Raw genomic sequence first — 14,709 nt, 5'->3', positions numbered from 1 at the left:
TTAAGCTAAACAATAGTACAAAGGATCAAGGAGAATGATGATCTCAATGCCAAATTGGAACAAGCAAAGGAACAACTCCAGAAAGAAGTCAACAACACAAAGGAACTCACGACACTCTATGCACAACAACTACAAGACTTCCAAACCAATGCCAGGGCCAAGGAAGAAGCATTGCAACACCAAATCACGCATCTAACAGCACAACTCAAAGCAAAGGAGGAGAGGGCAAACCATCTACAACATGAAAGGGAACAGACCAACAAGTCTCATGCAGAGAAGATCAAAGCTCTTAATGAAACAATAAGTGCAAGCCAAGCAGAAGCACACAAAAATGAGTTGGCACACCAAGTGACAATGACACAGCTTACAAAAAAACTTCAAGACACTCAGAGGTTGGCGGCCCAAAGACTCCAGCAGATTACCGAAGTTCAGGCAAGGGAAGCGGTGAGCCCAACAAGAAGATGCAACATGAAGATTTGAAGATTTGGATGCGGCAAGGATGGTCAAAGAAACGTCTATTTCAAACCTGCTTAGCAACACAGATTCCTGCATACAAGAATTAGAGCGCTAGCTCATAATCTAAGAAAGAAGTCAATGGCCGAAACCCAGTGATGATCTTCGTCTCCTCATTGAGCGCGCCTCCCGAGTTGGGACAGCTACCAATAACTCCTTGGGCCCCTCCTCATTGAGCGCGCCTCCGAGTTGGGACAGCTACCAATAACTCCTTGGGCCCCTCCTCAAACTCTTTCTTTGTTTTTGTCTCTACACTAACCCTCTCTCTACTTTAATATGAATGCTAGTTAAAAGAAGATGGACACCGCTGGAATTTCAGGAAGCCAAAAGGTGTGACTTGCATGTGTGCTACAACTTCCCAATCTTTATACCAGCAACATTCGCACACATTCAGGAACAAAGACAACAGATACTTACATGGATCAAAGCATGGGCGGAATTCCAAACCCCGCTATTGTAGCTAGCGTCAGATTTTTTAAATTAGTGCTGGTGCTCATAGACCAACCAAAGGAGCCTTATGATGGCTATATGAAGTAGAACACCTGAGGTTTGACATGAACCAAGGGCCATCAGATAGGGAAATCATGCTTTATAAACCACCGTCTTCGATGTCTTCCAGGATACATTCATATCACTTTCGAAGACATGGTGGATATAGGATTCTGGAGATCCCATTCGTCGGCATTCCCACGTACACTCAAGAAACTCCAATCCAAGAGGAACTTCTACCGACATGAGTTCGGTGACCAGGTCTTAAGACCTCGGTAACAGGTTCTGCGGGGACAGAACCTACATCAAGAAAAGGGGGGATGTTAATCCCATTTTGGATTAACAAACATGATCCTCAATTGAGGACATTAATAAGTGTCATGAAATGGCACTATAAAAGTTGTACATTATGAGATATTGGCCACCCAAGGCCTGGTAAGTAAGTTTTGGGCGCCCAAGTGTGAATAAGGACCAAATGTATATAAAGCATTTTCTCATAATGAAAAGACACAATCCCCTTTGTGCTATAGAGAGCTCTTTCTTGTGTATTGAGAGAGATTGAAGGAGAAAGAGCATTCTAGCATTGTGCCTCTTTTATGCTTCCATCAGATTTGCACAAGAAGCCAAAGCTCCAATGAAGCTAGATTGTCACCCGGTGATCGCTCAAGCTTCCTTCGGGGAGTAGAAGTCAAAGTCTCTGGGATTATTGCACGTAAATCTGTCCACGAACCTATGTAAACGGGGTTAAAAGCGGTGGATAGTCCTAGCGTCCGTCTAGGAAGCTTAATCGGGGTAGAGCGCATCGTCAGTACGTCGTATCCACTTTGCTTGGCTCATCTAGGGTAGTGTGATTCATGCTTGTGTGAGAGAGTGTGACTGCCTTGTGCTATGGTGCGAGCGACTCTACGGTGACAGCGTGGAGGTGGAGCTTGGAGGTTGGAGTTTAACAAGCGAGCTTGGAGGCCTCAAGGGACTCAAATTCAAAGCATTGGTAAGTGCCCCTACGATAGTTGTGATCTATTGCTCCTCCTTTAGGTGAATGTGTAGAGTTCCCTCTTGGAGGTGTGGTAGCTCCCATAACAACTAGTAGTGAACATGCACCCCCAAATCTGTCGACAAAGAGTGAGATTTAAATATTCCAAATAGTGTGGGAGAGAGTAGGAAACCATGTTGGTGTTCAATCGTATTGCAAATATTCCCAAAGAACCCCCCTAGTGTACATACCCTGCCAACCATTACCTCATATAAAGCCAAAATGCCCAGTATCATGTTAGATGGAAGATGGAGATCTTGCAATCATCCTAACAAGCACGGCAAGGCATAGAGTCGAAGGGTTTGTAGAAATCCACAAAGCAACAATATACATGCTATTTTCTTGCCCTTGTCTCCTCTATGATAACCCGTAAACAAGATGTGATATAGTGTGAAACAGACTTGAGGTGTATAGGTTATCTAGACACACGTACACACACTTGTTGAACACTCTAAATTTGCATCAAGGAAAAGTGTCGAGATTGGCAATGCCAAATTGTTGAGGTTGAGAGGTGAGGTGTTTGGTCAAATTAGTTGGAGAGTTGTTTAGTATCACACATCTAATTTTACATTCAGGAGTTATGTTAAAATCTGCAATGTAAAATAAAGCTTGAGTTATTTGGTAGAGTGTGTGAATGTATCGTAGAGGTGCAAGTGTAGAGGTGCAAGATATTATCTTGTGTGTTGTGTGTGGAAAGATAAAAATGCCACATAAGATATTATGTTGTGTGTTGTGTGTGGAAAGATAAAAATTCCACATGAGATATTGTGTGAATGGTAAGAGCCACATAAAAGAATGTGAAAAAGGGATTGTCACATGGCATGATGATGTGTAAAGGAGATTAGGCTAGAGGCTATCTATATTAGAAGCCTTTCATTGTATGGTTAATAACATATTATAACAAAAGGTATTGCATGTGCCTATCTTGTCCACCTCTCATTAGTGTGCAATTAGCATTATGAAGTTTCTTGATTATTATAAGCCTCCTTAAGCATATGGTTTATATGTGATTAGTACTAAGCGTAGTATGATTCTTAGATTCTTAATACTCTTAATGGCACATTTTCTTCAATCAAGCATTAAATCACAAAAAATCAAGAATGTGCGCAAAAATTTAGAGTTCCTAATTGGCCTAATTAAGCAAAAATTGGGCAGAATTGAAACAATTGATGATGAAATTAGTACCTAGGGAGGTCATGGGACTTTCATCTATATACATGGAGGGTTTTACTTCCTTCTTCCATCACCCATCGATCAAAATCAAGAAATAAAAGAAAAGAAGAGAATTACAGTTAGCAAAAACCACACAAAACTCCTACTCTAATCACACTATCACCACACTTATCACTCCAAATCTCTACAGTTAGTCAATCTACCACACAAGTTTTGCAACTCATGGACAAAATAAATCAATATATTTGGATTAATAGAATGCTCAAAATCTACTCTAGCACTAGTTCTACTCCCTGACGGTGGTGCCTCGTGTTAAGGAGAAGTTGTAGTTTGTGTCAACAAAAGCATCATAGACCAAAAGTATCAACCTGTCTAAAGCATGAAAGTTCATTGATGGCAAGAAATGGAAGCTTCAAGGGTGTCAAACCCTTGAGCTCTATCAAACCCATTGATGGCAAGAAATGGAAGCTTCAAGGGTGTCAAACCCTTGAGCTCTATCAAACCCATTACTTAAGACGCCTTGTAATCCAACCATAAGATAGGGAAGCTAGAAAGCTATCTCTCCACGTACTCTCTCTCTCTCTCTCTCTCTCTCTCTCTCTTCACAACTAGCAATCACAAGACTTGAACAGTGGAAGCTCCAAGCTCCCAACATGCACTCACACACTCACCCAAGCATGTAAGCAAGTAAGCAAGATTCATAGCATGGACACGCAAGAAAAATGGAAGAAACAACAAGACACATGAATGTTGGAAAAGAAAACTGTGCCCTCCTCTGGTTGACACGCGGCAAGGCTAGATGGCTCGAATTATCCCAATGGCTTACCTTTATATGAGGCAATGGCTGGCAAAGTATGGGCACCTCAAACATGGCTACCTGCACCCCACACTATTTGATATGTGTATTGATTAGATCTTACCCATTCTGGACATTTGGATGCACTCCAGAGGTTTTACGATGAGAGAGACCTCACAGTCATTCTCAGAAAAACCAAGATCATGGTCTTTAAAAAAATACATCCTATAGGGTTACATTTAGCTTATCTTTCTCATTCATGGGAGTCTAAGTGGAGATTTTTTCATCTTATATGTATACCTTGGGGTTCATAGGCCCTAATTTTCCATGAGATCAACTATAGATGCATATTTGGTGAGAGGAAATGAATCCTAGCTCGCTTAGAGAGGCAGTGCTTCCAAAGCCTATTTCCATGAACCCTTCACCAAATGTTCACTATTTGATACCTTGGTGCATCCAAAAACGATGTATGGGCCCCCCTTCTAGAGACAAAATCTTAGTGAGGAAACCTGGAAGAGCATAGAGAGATTCTAGGTGATGATGCTCTCATGTATGATCAAGAGAGCCATCTATGCCATATGAGAGTGTGTTAGCAGAGTTTAGACCAATCCCTTTGCTCATAAATGCCCTCTTTCACATCATACTTATATTCATCATGTAATGTACCAATGCATTCTTGCTAATTGACGTGAAAGTAGATGGCTTCAATCCACTCTTTTCCAAACATCACGATATCTTGGAGGGTGCTCACATGTATCACAAAAAATCTACACTTCAACAAATAAAAACTATTGTAGATGATTTGCTCAAAAAATTAAAACACACAACAAACTAACTTCACATGCTAGATCAATATAGGATTCCCATCAAAAAGTGAGTGAAAGCTTGCATAAGGCTAAGGGCTATGAACAATTTGAGAAAAACACCATAATCTTTTGACTTTATGCTTATTGGTCACTCAGACACATAAGTATTTAATGACTCCGGAGTGGGTTGGCCTAGGAATACCCAATGTCACCCATGATAGAATGTTGTGGCTTGCTTCTATGATGATAGATGTTAATCTTGTTTCCTTGTTTATTCCAAGAGAAAAGTCAAGCTAGACTTTAACACGTTGAGTTTTGGGGATGAATTAGGCTCCGATTATAGAATGACACTCAATGTGTAAAGTCTTTAAAACCAGTGAGACGATTAATAATTGGCATCCAATTTTTTGAGTCTTTCAAAGCAGGCAAGGATACACATGCTTTATTGTCTACCATGTCCCTCAATCTATCACAGTAGTTTCACAAATATTTATTGGCCAATATCATCTCATGTGGTATTATAACGAGAGAGAGAGAGAGAGAGAGAGAGAGAGAGAGAGAGAGAGAGAGAGAGTATCATCCACTCAAAGACTCAAAGGGTCTATAAGACCAAAAGGTAGTACATACGATCCATGCCTCAAAAATCATACCATATGAAAAAAAAATGTATATCCATATGCAAAAGGAAACCATCTCTATCCAAACAAACCAAATCCACATAGTAATGCCATCCTCGGTTGCGTTCTCTATCAATTCGTAAAGACAAAAGATGTATGTGATCATCTAAAAGAGTGCATCAAGAACTAGTAATGCCATCCTCAAGTGGTGGTGGCAATCTCTATCCAATTCGTACAGATAGGAGATGTGTGTGGTCAAAAAGTAGCGGAGCATGCGTGATCCCTTCTGAGAGCGAGACACTTGTAGGCCATCGTAGACCTGGCTGGTCATGTTGTCACTCATGTCATGCCACTATAGTTGGTAGTTAAGATCTCTCAGAGTGCTACCTCATTAATACCTCTTTGTGACAAGGAAGGTGCAATAAATACATGCCTAAACAATCGTTGGTCCTCATATTACATGACCCTTGAGAGGGGATAAATCCATCCTAGAGGAAACAATGAAATATCCCTCAAACTTTATAGTAGGGTGGGCATCTCAACAAATATGTGCTCCTTGTCTTTCACCTCATTAGTGGTGTGTGTGGTGTGTGTGGTGTGTACTCCACATATGCCCTCCTCTCTGGCAAACTCGACCCTAAGACGATGACAAGATAATATCATGAGCTGGCCAACCACTTTCCCCATGACATTCCATATGAAATGCTCTAGACGTAGATCTTCACAATCTCGTGCCTTGCCATCGTGAGCTTTAATAGAGCCCTTTGACATTCAAAATGATATATGATGTGGGGCGTTGGAGCTATGACATATGAGCTGTGGGCTGACCTAGGACATCATAATGTTGTCGTGAATAAGCTTCTGAAAGGAAAGAATCGGTGATTGGTGTTAGGTTTTTCTTTATCCTCTTGCTAGGAATGCATACTGCTTCTTACGAGTCAAACAACGACAGATTTTATGCATCTCATATTTCCAGATCAACCTATGCTCTCTTTCCTATAGGAGCTGAAATCGTGTGTTCCTGCATTTGTCCTCATACCACCCATTTTGTGGCTACAATCCAATGAGGGGTTTGGCTGTGGAGAAGATGGTATAAAAGCTCACATGAGCAATCATGGATGATTGAGGAGAGCTATGATGTAGCCTGAGTATGGGCAATATAAGATCAAGTGCTCGAGTGTGGCAAGATGGATGGAGTCAAGTGCAAGAGGATAGATGGCAATGTACGATAAAGTGCTCAAGTGCGGCGGGATAGCCTCTTAAATGGAAAGCACGCAAGTTAAATGGGACATCTCTTTATATATGACTAGCTCATGCATGGCTCCTATGCCTCCCACACGTAGTAATATGTCCTACATCCTAGGATATATGCTGCACATCCAACTCTCCAAGATCCATCTTTGAGAGCAAAACAGTTTCTGCATGAAAATCATACATCTACACTAAGTACGAGAGACAATACATGAAATAGGCAGTTCAGGCATTGAAGCTCTGCACACTGTCAATCGGCATGAAAAATATAAATGGTAGAACCAATTAATGTTGGAAAAAACCACCTAAGGTAAAAGCCCCGATTCAAGTACACCTAATCACTCCTCTTCAGTATGTACAAGCAAACATCAAGATAAATGAAAAGGTGTTTTACAGTTGCATTTTCTAGAAGCTAGCATGTTTTCGGTAGGAGAACAGAATGTTTCTATTCGGCATTGGTGAGAGGGATGATCATGATGAACGAAAGAAAGCAAAAGAAAGCCAAGTTATGAGCATGTAAGTAGCAAATAAAATTGAGCCATGTCTCATTTGTCTTGAATCTATGTTGGATGTTATTTTTTTTGCATTTCAGCAAACTTAGGGCTGCATGTTGAATTTTTTTGTTAATGTTATGTACAACATTGAGGACAATGTGGTGAAAAAGCACTAGCCCAAAAAAATGGCCAGCAACACCCAGTATTAAGGAGTGCACTTGCAGACATGCATTGAAGACTTCAGTCCTCCCTAAGCTACCTTCATAAAAAAAATTTCGTAAGCGTAACTGTAGCTCGAGTCTTTACATGTCTTAGCATAATTGCACCGTCTGTATGTGAAGAGCCAATAACCTAGAAGTGTGAATTTCTTAAACTAAGCACTTCAATTACAAAAACACATTGAAGAGTGAAGTCGCTGCCTGCTAAATTTAGCTTAATGAAAATGAAGCCCACTTAAATTTTACAAGGGCCTAAAAGAAGTGATTTCTTTAGTATGCCTCAAGTTATGTTTCCTCTCTTTTTCACTACTGTCAACCATGGGACCCAGGTAAAACATTTGGAAGAATTTCTTAGACCGCATGAGCACCTTGGAGCTTGACAAATTCATTAGGCTGTATAAACAAAGCAGTCCCAAAGTTTTTTTGAGAAGAATTGTAGTGTTCACAAAGGTACAGATTGCAGCTCCCTAACCACTAAAAAAATATGTTCACGGCAACTGTATGTTGCAGCTTGCAGTTGTCTAATTGAGCTTCAAATCAGCTTAATGCAGAGATCCTGCAAGGGATGTGAACTCTCCTCCTCCAAATGGGACTACACACTACAGCCCCGTACTTTGTCAATGAACAAAGGTATCAGCAAGGAGTCACATCCCTTACAGAGATCCAGCAGGGATGTGAACTCTCCCTCCTCCAAATGGGACTACACACTACAGCCCCGTACTTTGTCAATAAACAAAGGTATCAGCAAGGAGTCACATATCTATTTCTTGACACAAAAGGAAGAGCAAAGAGCAGGGGGAAGAACACAAATCGAATGAGGCCCAGCAGGAGTGCTGGATATCCTGGTCTTATCGACAAAAGGCAGGCCCAGTGTGGGTGGCCTAACATATCCTGCAACTAATGGAATGCAGGCCATAGAGATCACCACTCTCCCTCCCGAATTCCATGGCATAAAGAAACAACCTTTTCTCCTTCCTGCAAGCATCCAGTGGTCAGGGTCGACATCGACCTCATAAAACAGCTCTTCCATATCATCCTGCCAAAAATGCCAGCAGTTACTATGCCTCTCTTACATAGCAGAATAAAAGGGAAAAAAGCCAAATTACTAACAACAAGAGAAGGGTTCTCAATAAGTCTGCCTTCAATTTGAAAGACATTAATTTAAATATTTTGAAAAATGCATGATCGAATAGAAATAAATGAATTATTAGTTATTTGTACTAACAAATTTTCTTGATTAAAACAAAGAATTTTATTTGAGGAATGTTAATTTATTGATACATACATTGCTTTTTCTTTTAATTAGCATAGACTCATCCAAAAATAAATAAATAGAATTTTATTACGTAGGTTGACATGATCATATGGCTTCTAAAAGACACACTAGCCTTGGCCCATTCTAGGTTTCATTTTCTAGGTGCCAGTAGTATCATCTTTATTTTTCATTTTCTGGTTTTTTATCCAGACATTGTATAAGATCCACCATGATGTAACTTTTTGGTCTCATAGGTCATTATGGCCTTTTGAAGACGTTAATATAACATTTCATTTCATTTCATTTCCACCCCCCCCCCCCCCTCCCTTAGAAATGAGGTGCATAAGAACAACAGCTCCGATGAGACCCAGACCAAAAAGCCCTAAGAGTGCTTGTATCAAACCATCCTGGAAATTTTCCATGTGGCAAAGCATGGAGAGGTTTGTTTCTTAATCCCTGCAAAGGTGATACCGTGCTCCAGATCTCTTCAGTGGTAAGAGGCTCCTTCGGAATAAACTGCATGTAAAGTCTACCCACACAGTACCAAGATAATACACCACCATCCATATGCTACTCAATAATTTAATTTTTGATGACCTTTTCTACTCTCGTCTGAGCATGGGACCTTCATACGTTATGTTTAAAAAAATAGAACACTAAGTCGTGCACCATAGTAAAGTAAGCATAAAGAGCAAGATTTGATAGTGATAGATTTCTTTAGAGTGCTGGTGCAGGTAAGTGTGTGCACCCAATATACAATCCATACTTCATAGCATTCTGAGGGTGGACCAGAATGTCTTCACAACTGAACCCCTGCCTTCTCCCTTCTTTCCCTCTAAAACTTCCTCCTAAGTTTCCTATAGGGCATCTCAACTTCTCTAAGGGATGTCCGCTTCGAGGTGAAGCATAAACTTGCATGGGTTGTACTAAAAACTATCCAATGCATCTCGTTTAAAAACTTCCCACTGCGTTACTTTAGAGTGCTTGTGCAGGTAAGTGTGTGCACCCAATAAACAATCCATGCTTCATAGCATTCAGAGGGTGGACCAGAATGCCTTCCCATCAAAACCCCTGCCTTCTCCCTTCCTTTCCTCTAAGCTTCCTCCTACGTTCCTGTCCCTCATAGGGCATCTCAGCTTCTCTAAGGGATGCCCGCTTCGAGGTGACAGCATAAATTTCCATGGGTTGTACTAACAACTATCCGGTGCATCTCGTTTATTAAAAACTTCCCACTGCGGTGAATTTTTCATCTGTGCTCGCTGAAGCTCCCGCACTCCCCCCCCCTGCTCGCGCTGCCTGCACATCTTTCCCCTCACCCACCCACGCGCCCCCCTCTCCCCCCCCGCCTGACCTTGCTTTTGCGCCACCCCTCCGCCTGGCTCTCTCGCGCTGAAGCCCGCCCCCATCATCTCGCCATCGCGTCCCCCTCCCCTCTTCAGCGCCCCGTCCCCCCCCTCCGCCAGCCCTCGCTTTCCCCCCTCCTCTCCTTTCGCCGCCCCCCACCCCCCCCCCAGGGTTTTTCCCCCCCTCCGCCAGCCCTCTCTTTCCCCCTTCCTCTCCTTTCTTCGCCGCCTTAACCCCCCCCCCCCCCCCCCCCCCTCCCCTTTCTCTTTTTCTGGTTTTTCCGCCCCCAAGGGGTTCTTTCTTTTTTGTTTAACCTTCCGTCTTCCCCCTCCGCCCTTTGTGTGCAGCTAGGTTCTTGCAGGTCCCTCCGCATTCGCTCCGCCTTCGCCATAGCTTCAGACTCTGATGGAGGCTCCTCCCGCCCCACCTCAAAGGGACTCTTCCGCGGCCCCCTCGACCGCCCTTGAGGATACCCCCATCAGGCTTTCTCTTTCGCCAGAAGACAAAGCGAGCCTCGCCGCAGAGGTGGAACGCCTCGAGGCACATTCCACCATCTGCCGTATAGTCGGCACTCGCCCCAGCAGAGGGAGATCCGGGATCTTCTCCAAGCCCGCCTTCTTGCAGATGTGGGCAAGATCCTGGACGTTCAGCTACTGGGCCGTGGACACTACCAGATCGAGTTCGAGACTGCCCAGAGCGTGGCCCAGGTCCTAGCCATGAGTCCCCTTGACATCAGGGGCGCTCGGGCATTCTTCAAACCTTGGCAACATGGCTTTGACCCAGCAGCGGCCGAGCAACGAGAGCGCCTTTTCCATGTTACAATTTGCTTCTCTGGATTCCGCCGCGAGTACCTTCCGCTCCTTTCGAGGCTAGGAGCACTGGTGGGCTCGGTGCTCGAGACTGGCCCCACTGCAGCTTCAGTGGTCGCTAGAGCAGCTGGGCTACCTTCGGTCAGAGTTTTGGTTCCTGACATCTCTTCCCTTCCGAAGGTCATTCAGCTACCTCGGATAGGGGGGGATGGATTGATCAGAGAGTGGAGTTCTCGGGGCTCCTGAAACCAGTGCTTTATTTGCAGACAGGTCGGCCACCTGGCCAAGGCCTGCCCTCACAGGAGACCCCGACCTGTACCGCAACAACAGGCCCCTGATGGCCCGCCCACAAATGCGGCTCGGCAGGCAGCCTCCGGGACACCTGCTCAGCCCACAGAGACCTCGGAGTGGCAGCCTGGACAGGGGCGCCGTCGAGGGAGACAGCCCCAGCAGCACGCCCAGAGACCGATGCAGCAGTAGCCACAGTCTCAGCATCACTGGGTTCCCGTGAGGAACAGCTTTGCTCCCCTACAGGAGGAGACCCCAGCGCCGACTGAGGACCAGGAGATTCCAGCACCCCCTCCTTCGCCCCCACCCCCCCTCCCCCGTCCCCCCCTTCCGCCTCGCTTCCACCTTTGCCTCCTCCCATCCCCGCTCCGGTTTCGGCAGCGGCTCCTCCCCCACCCCCTTCTCCCCCCCTCCTCCCCCCCCCGCTCGCCTCAGCTACTCGGGAGGCCCTGACAATCCCCTGGCGTTCACCTGCAGTCCGGAGGGCTCCAAGCACCGACCTTGCTCGAGCACCGCAGAGGAGACTTACCATGCCGATTCAGGCTTCACGGATATCCTCTATCCGCAGTCGGCTGAGTCGTCTCGACACTAGACAGCGCTCGGAGGCTTTTGATTACTCCTTACTTACCGATCCTAGTCTCGCTGAGGACATTGAGAGGATATGGCATGTAGTCAGAGCTCTGACCAGGATGCGGCAGGCCAGTGTGCCCAGGGACTCATCGAGCTCAGCTGTTTTTTTTACGCTGCAGCCTTGACACGGCTGGGAGAGGCTCACAAGCGAGAGCGTTGGCTGAGATGTAGCCTTGCTTCGCTTCAGCGCCTTCCAGAGCAGCAGCCTACATGTGAGTGGGTGGCGTTCCAGCTGAGCCAGGCACGCCAGGAGGTTAGAGAGGCAAAGGAGCAGAGACATGAGTTTTACTATCGCCGCCAGGCCTCTCAGTGGACGCAGCTTGGTGATAGAGTGACTGGGGAGTTTTTTGAGATTACTGGGCCCCGCCATGCTCGAGCAGGAGTCCGCCAGCTTGGGAGGCCGGACGGATCGATAGCTATTGAGCCCGAGGAGATCAGAGCCATTGCCACTGGGTTCTATAGAGAACTACTAGCAGCGGAGCCAGCCATTGAGGCTCGGGATGCTTGCAGACAAACTGTGTGGGCCCATGTGCAGAGGAGGGTCACAGATTGTATGCGTACAGTTCTGGGTGAGCCTCTCTCAGAGGTTGAGCTTGCTGAGGCCTTGAGGGCCCTTCTGCGCCATAGTTGCCCAGGGGAGGACGGATTGACGCCTGCCTTTTTTATGCGCTATTGGGACCTTTTGGGGCCAGGCCTTTGCCGGGGCTTTCAGTATGTTTTGGACACTGGGGTGATGCCACAGAGTTTTTCAGAGGGCTTGATCTTTCTTATCCCCAAGGGGGAGGGAGTATCAGATGATATTCGGCATTGGAGATCTATTACGATCCTCAATACTGTCTACAAGGTCTTAGCAAAGGCCTTGAGTTTGGGGATCCAGCCCTTCCTGGGGGAGTTGATTCATGCTACCCAGACAGGATTCGTCCAGGAGCGTAGTATCCTTGACAACATTTTCACCTTCTGGGAGGCGACGGCCCGAGCTAGATTTCTTGGTGAGGACTTGGTCGTGATGCTTCTCGATTTTGAGAAGGCATACAATAGAGTTGATTGGGGTTTCTTAGAGGGCACTATGCTTCACCTGGGCTTTGAGCCAGGTTGGATTCGAGGGGTGGCGGCTCTATATTCCACAGCTCGTAGCCAGGTGCTGATTGCAGGAGGACGGGGGCCGAGTTTTGAGTTGACCAGATCAGTCCGTCTCAGGGGTGTCCTCTCGCCCCGTTTCTTTTTCTCTTCTTTGCTGAGGCTATGAGCATGTATCTGACGGTAGAGGAGGTTGGTTTGAGAGGAGTCCAGCTCCCAGTCCGGGGGGAGGACTTGCTCGATGCTGAGTTTGCTGATGACACGGGTTTATTTTTGCATGGCCAGGAGGCCAATCTTCAGCGGGCCGAGCAATCGCTTTAGGTTTTTAGTGCAGCTTCGGGAGCATTGATCAATTGGCGCAAGACAATGGCCTTTTGGATCACTAGTGCTCCCACTCCGGCATGGAGCCCAGACCCGGGTTTTAGATGGATTCCTCCTGGCACAGTAGTGCGATATTTGGGATGCCAGATTGGACTAGATTTCTCACCTGAGCAGCAGATTGCCCCGCTTCTTCTGAGCATTCGGAGGAAGCTTTTGTATTGGAGTACAGCTCGGCTATCCTTGGCTGGGAGGGTGGTGGTGGCAAATCAGGTGTTATTAGCGACCATGTGGTACATTACGTCTTGCTGGATCTTCTCAAGCTCTTGTATCAGCCAGGTGTACAGAGGCTGATCAGGAACTTTCTTTGGTCTGGGCGGGATGGTCAGCCAGCCCGGGCAAAGGTTGCTTGGGCAGTTATTACACTTCCGTTGGCCCAGGGAGGCATGGGCATTATAGATCCAGTTGATCAGAGTAGAACCGTATTGGGGAAGCTTATTGTTCAGGGGCTGCTTCCACGCGGCGCTAAGCCTTGGAAAGAGCTTCTTTTGCAGCGACTACAGGCTCAGGCTCCCCCAGCAGGGGGCACTTGGGCACCAGAGATACGATGGATCTTCATAGAGATGAGGAGGACAGGCCTCAATAGAGGATGGGAGGACAGATTTGCCTTGAGCATCCTGAGAGCTTGGGAGTTGCTGAGACCGGGGCTCTCTCAGAGACCTCCTTCTTGTGATGAGGAGCGGGCCAGACAGCCGCTCATCTGGAGCCCAAGTGCCCCCTGCTGCATCCAGGTCATATGTTGGGTTCTCGACCTCGTCTAGCTTGGGGACCATTGGCGGCAGGCCCAGCACGTAGTTTTGGAGACTGGCAGGCCTTCTGCAGTCTCCCAGAGGAGATCCAGGTGGAGAGGCTGAGTCACTTCAGAGGGGGGTTGATTCTGAGGGATGACATTCAGGAGGCACTCACAGAGAAGTGGTTCACGCCTCTCGAGCCCGTGGCCCCACGGTGGATGGGAGCCTTTACTTAGTTGGAGATCCTGATTGCTGTCAGAGCTTGCACTGAGGATGGCAGATGCCTCTACTATGAGATCCAGGATGAGGGCACGCTTCAAAGAGTGGAGGTGGAGTCACCTTTGGTTGCAGAGTGCATCTTTCGGAGGATACGGGTGGTGGCCGCCGCTTCTCGGAGTGGCATATTGACCCAGACCCTGCAGATGTGGACTCTGATTGGCGCATATGGGCATATGCAGCGCGTCCCTTGGCCCGGCTCCAATGGGACCCAGGCGAGTACGAGTGGCATGATCCTTATGCATCCCTTGAGGCCACAGAGATCACCTTTTTCCAGTATACTGTTCGGTTGGGGCGACATATTTTGACGGCGAGGAGGATGGTCTCTCCAGCTGCATCAGGGGCACTGGCGGCTTCAGGGACTCTCTCAGGAGTTCCTGGAGGATTTTTGGACCAGGATCTGGACTAGTCGACAGGCACGCAGGATCTCGACTTTCCAGTGGCTGGTCGCCCACAGGGGCTCTGCAGTTGGCACCTGGCTGATCTACAGCGGTCTCCCGGCGGCCTGCGTCCAATGCGGCCACCCTAGGG

General features: G+C 46.6%; 1 protein-coding gene across 6 annotated transcripts in view; it reads right to left on the bottom strand.

Moving 5' to 3' along the window:
• Window positions 1-7,574: 7,574 nt before the first annotated feature.
• CLUB (TRAPP II complex TRAPPC10/CLUB) overlaps window positions 7,575-14,709 on the bottom strand; it is a 100,167-nt gene continuing 93,032 nt past the window's right edge. For 4 of the 6 annotated variants that reach the window (XM_086786761.1, XM_086786765.1, XM_086786762.1 and 1 more), the window contains one exon: window positions 7,575-8,426. In XM_086786761.1, coding sequence (XP_086642887.1) covers window positions 8,151-8,426 — 276 coding nt within the window. In that variant the 3' untranslated portion in view covers window positions 7,575-8,150. The remainder of the gene's footprint in view (window positions 8,427-14,709) is intronic. The other 2 variants (XM_086786763.1, XM_086786764.1) reach the window with 1 other exon arrangement.

This window comes from Cibotium barometz, chromosome 50, assembly GCF_041138505.1.
Source record: "Cibotium barometz isolate CiBa-2024 chromosome 50, ASM4113850v1, whole genome shotgun sequence".
NCBI lineage: Eukaryota > Viridiplantae > Streptophyta > Polypodiopsida > Cyatheales > Cibotiaceae > Cibotium > Cibotium barometz.
Note: the sequence above shows the minus strand (reverse complement) of the source record. Positions and strands in the feature narration are given on the sequence as shown.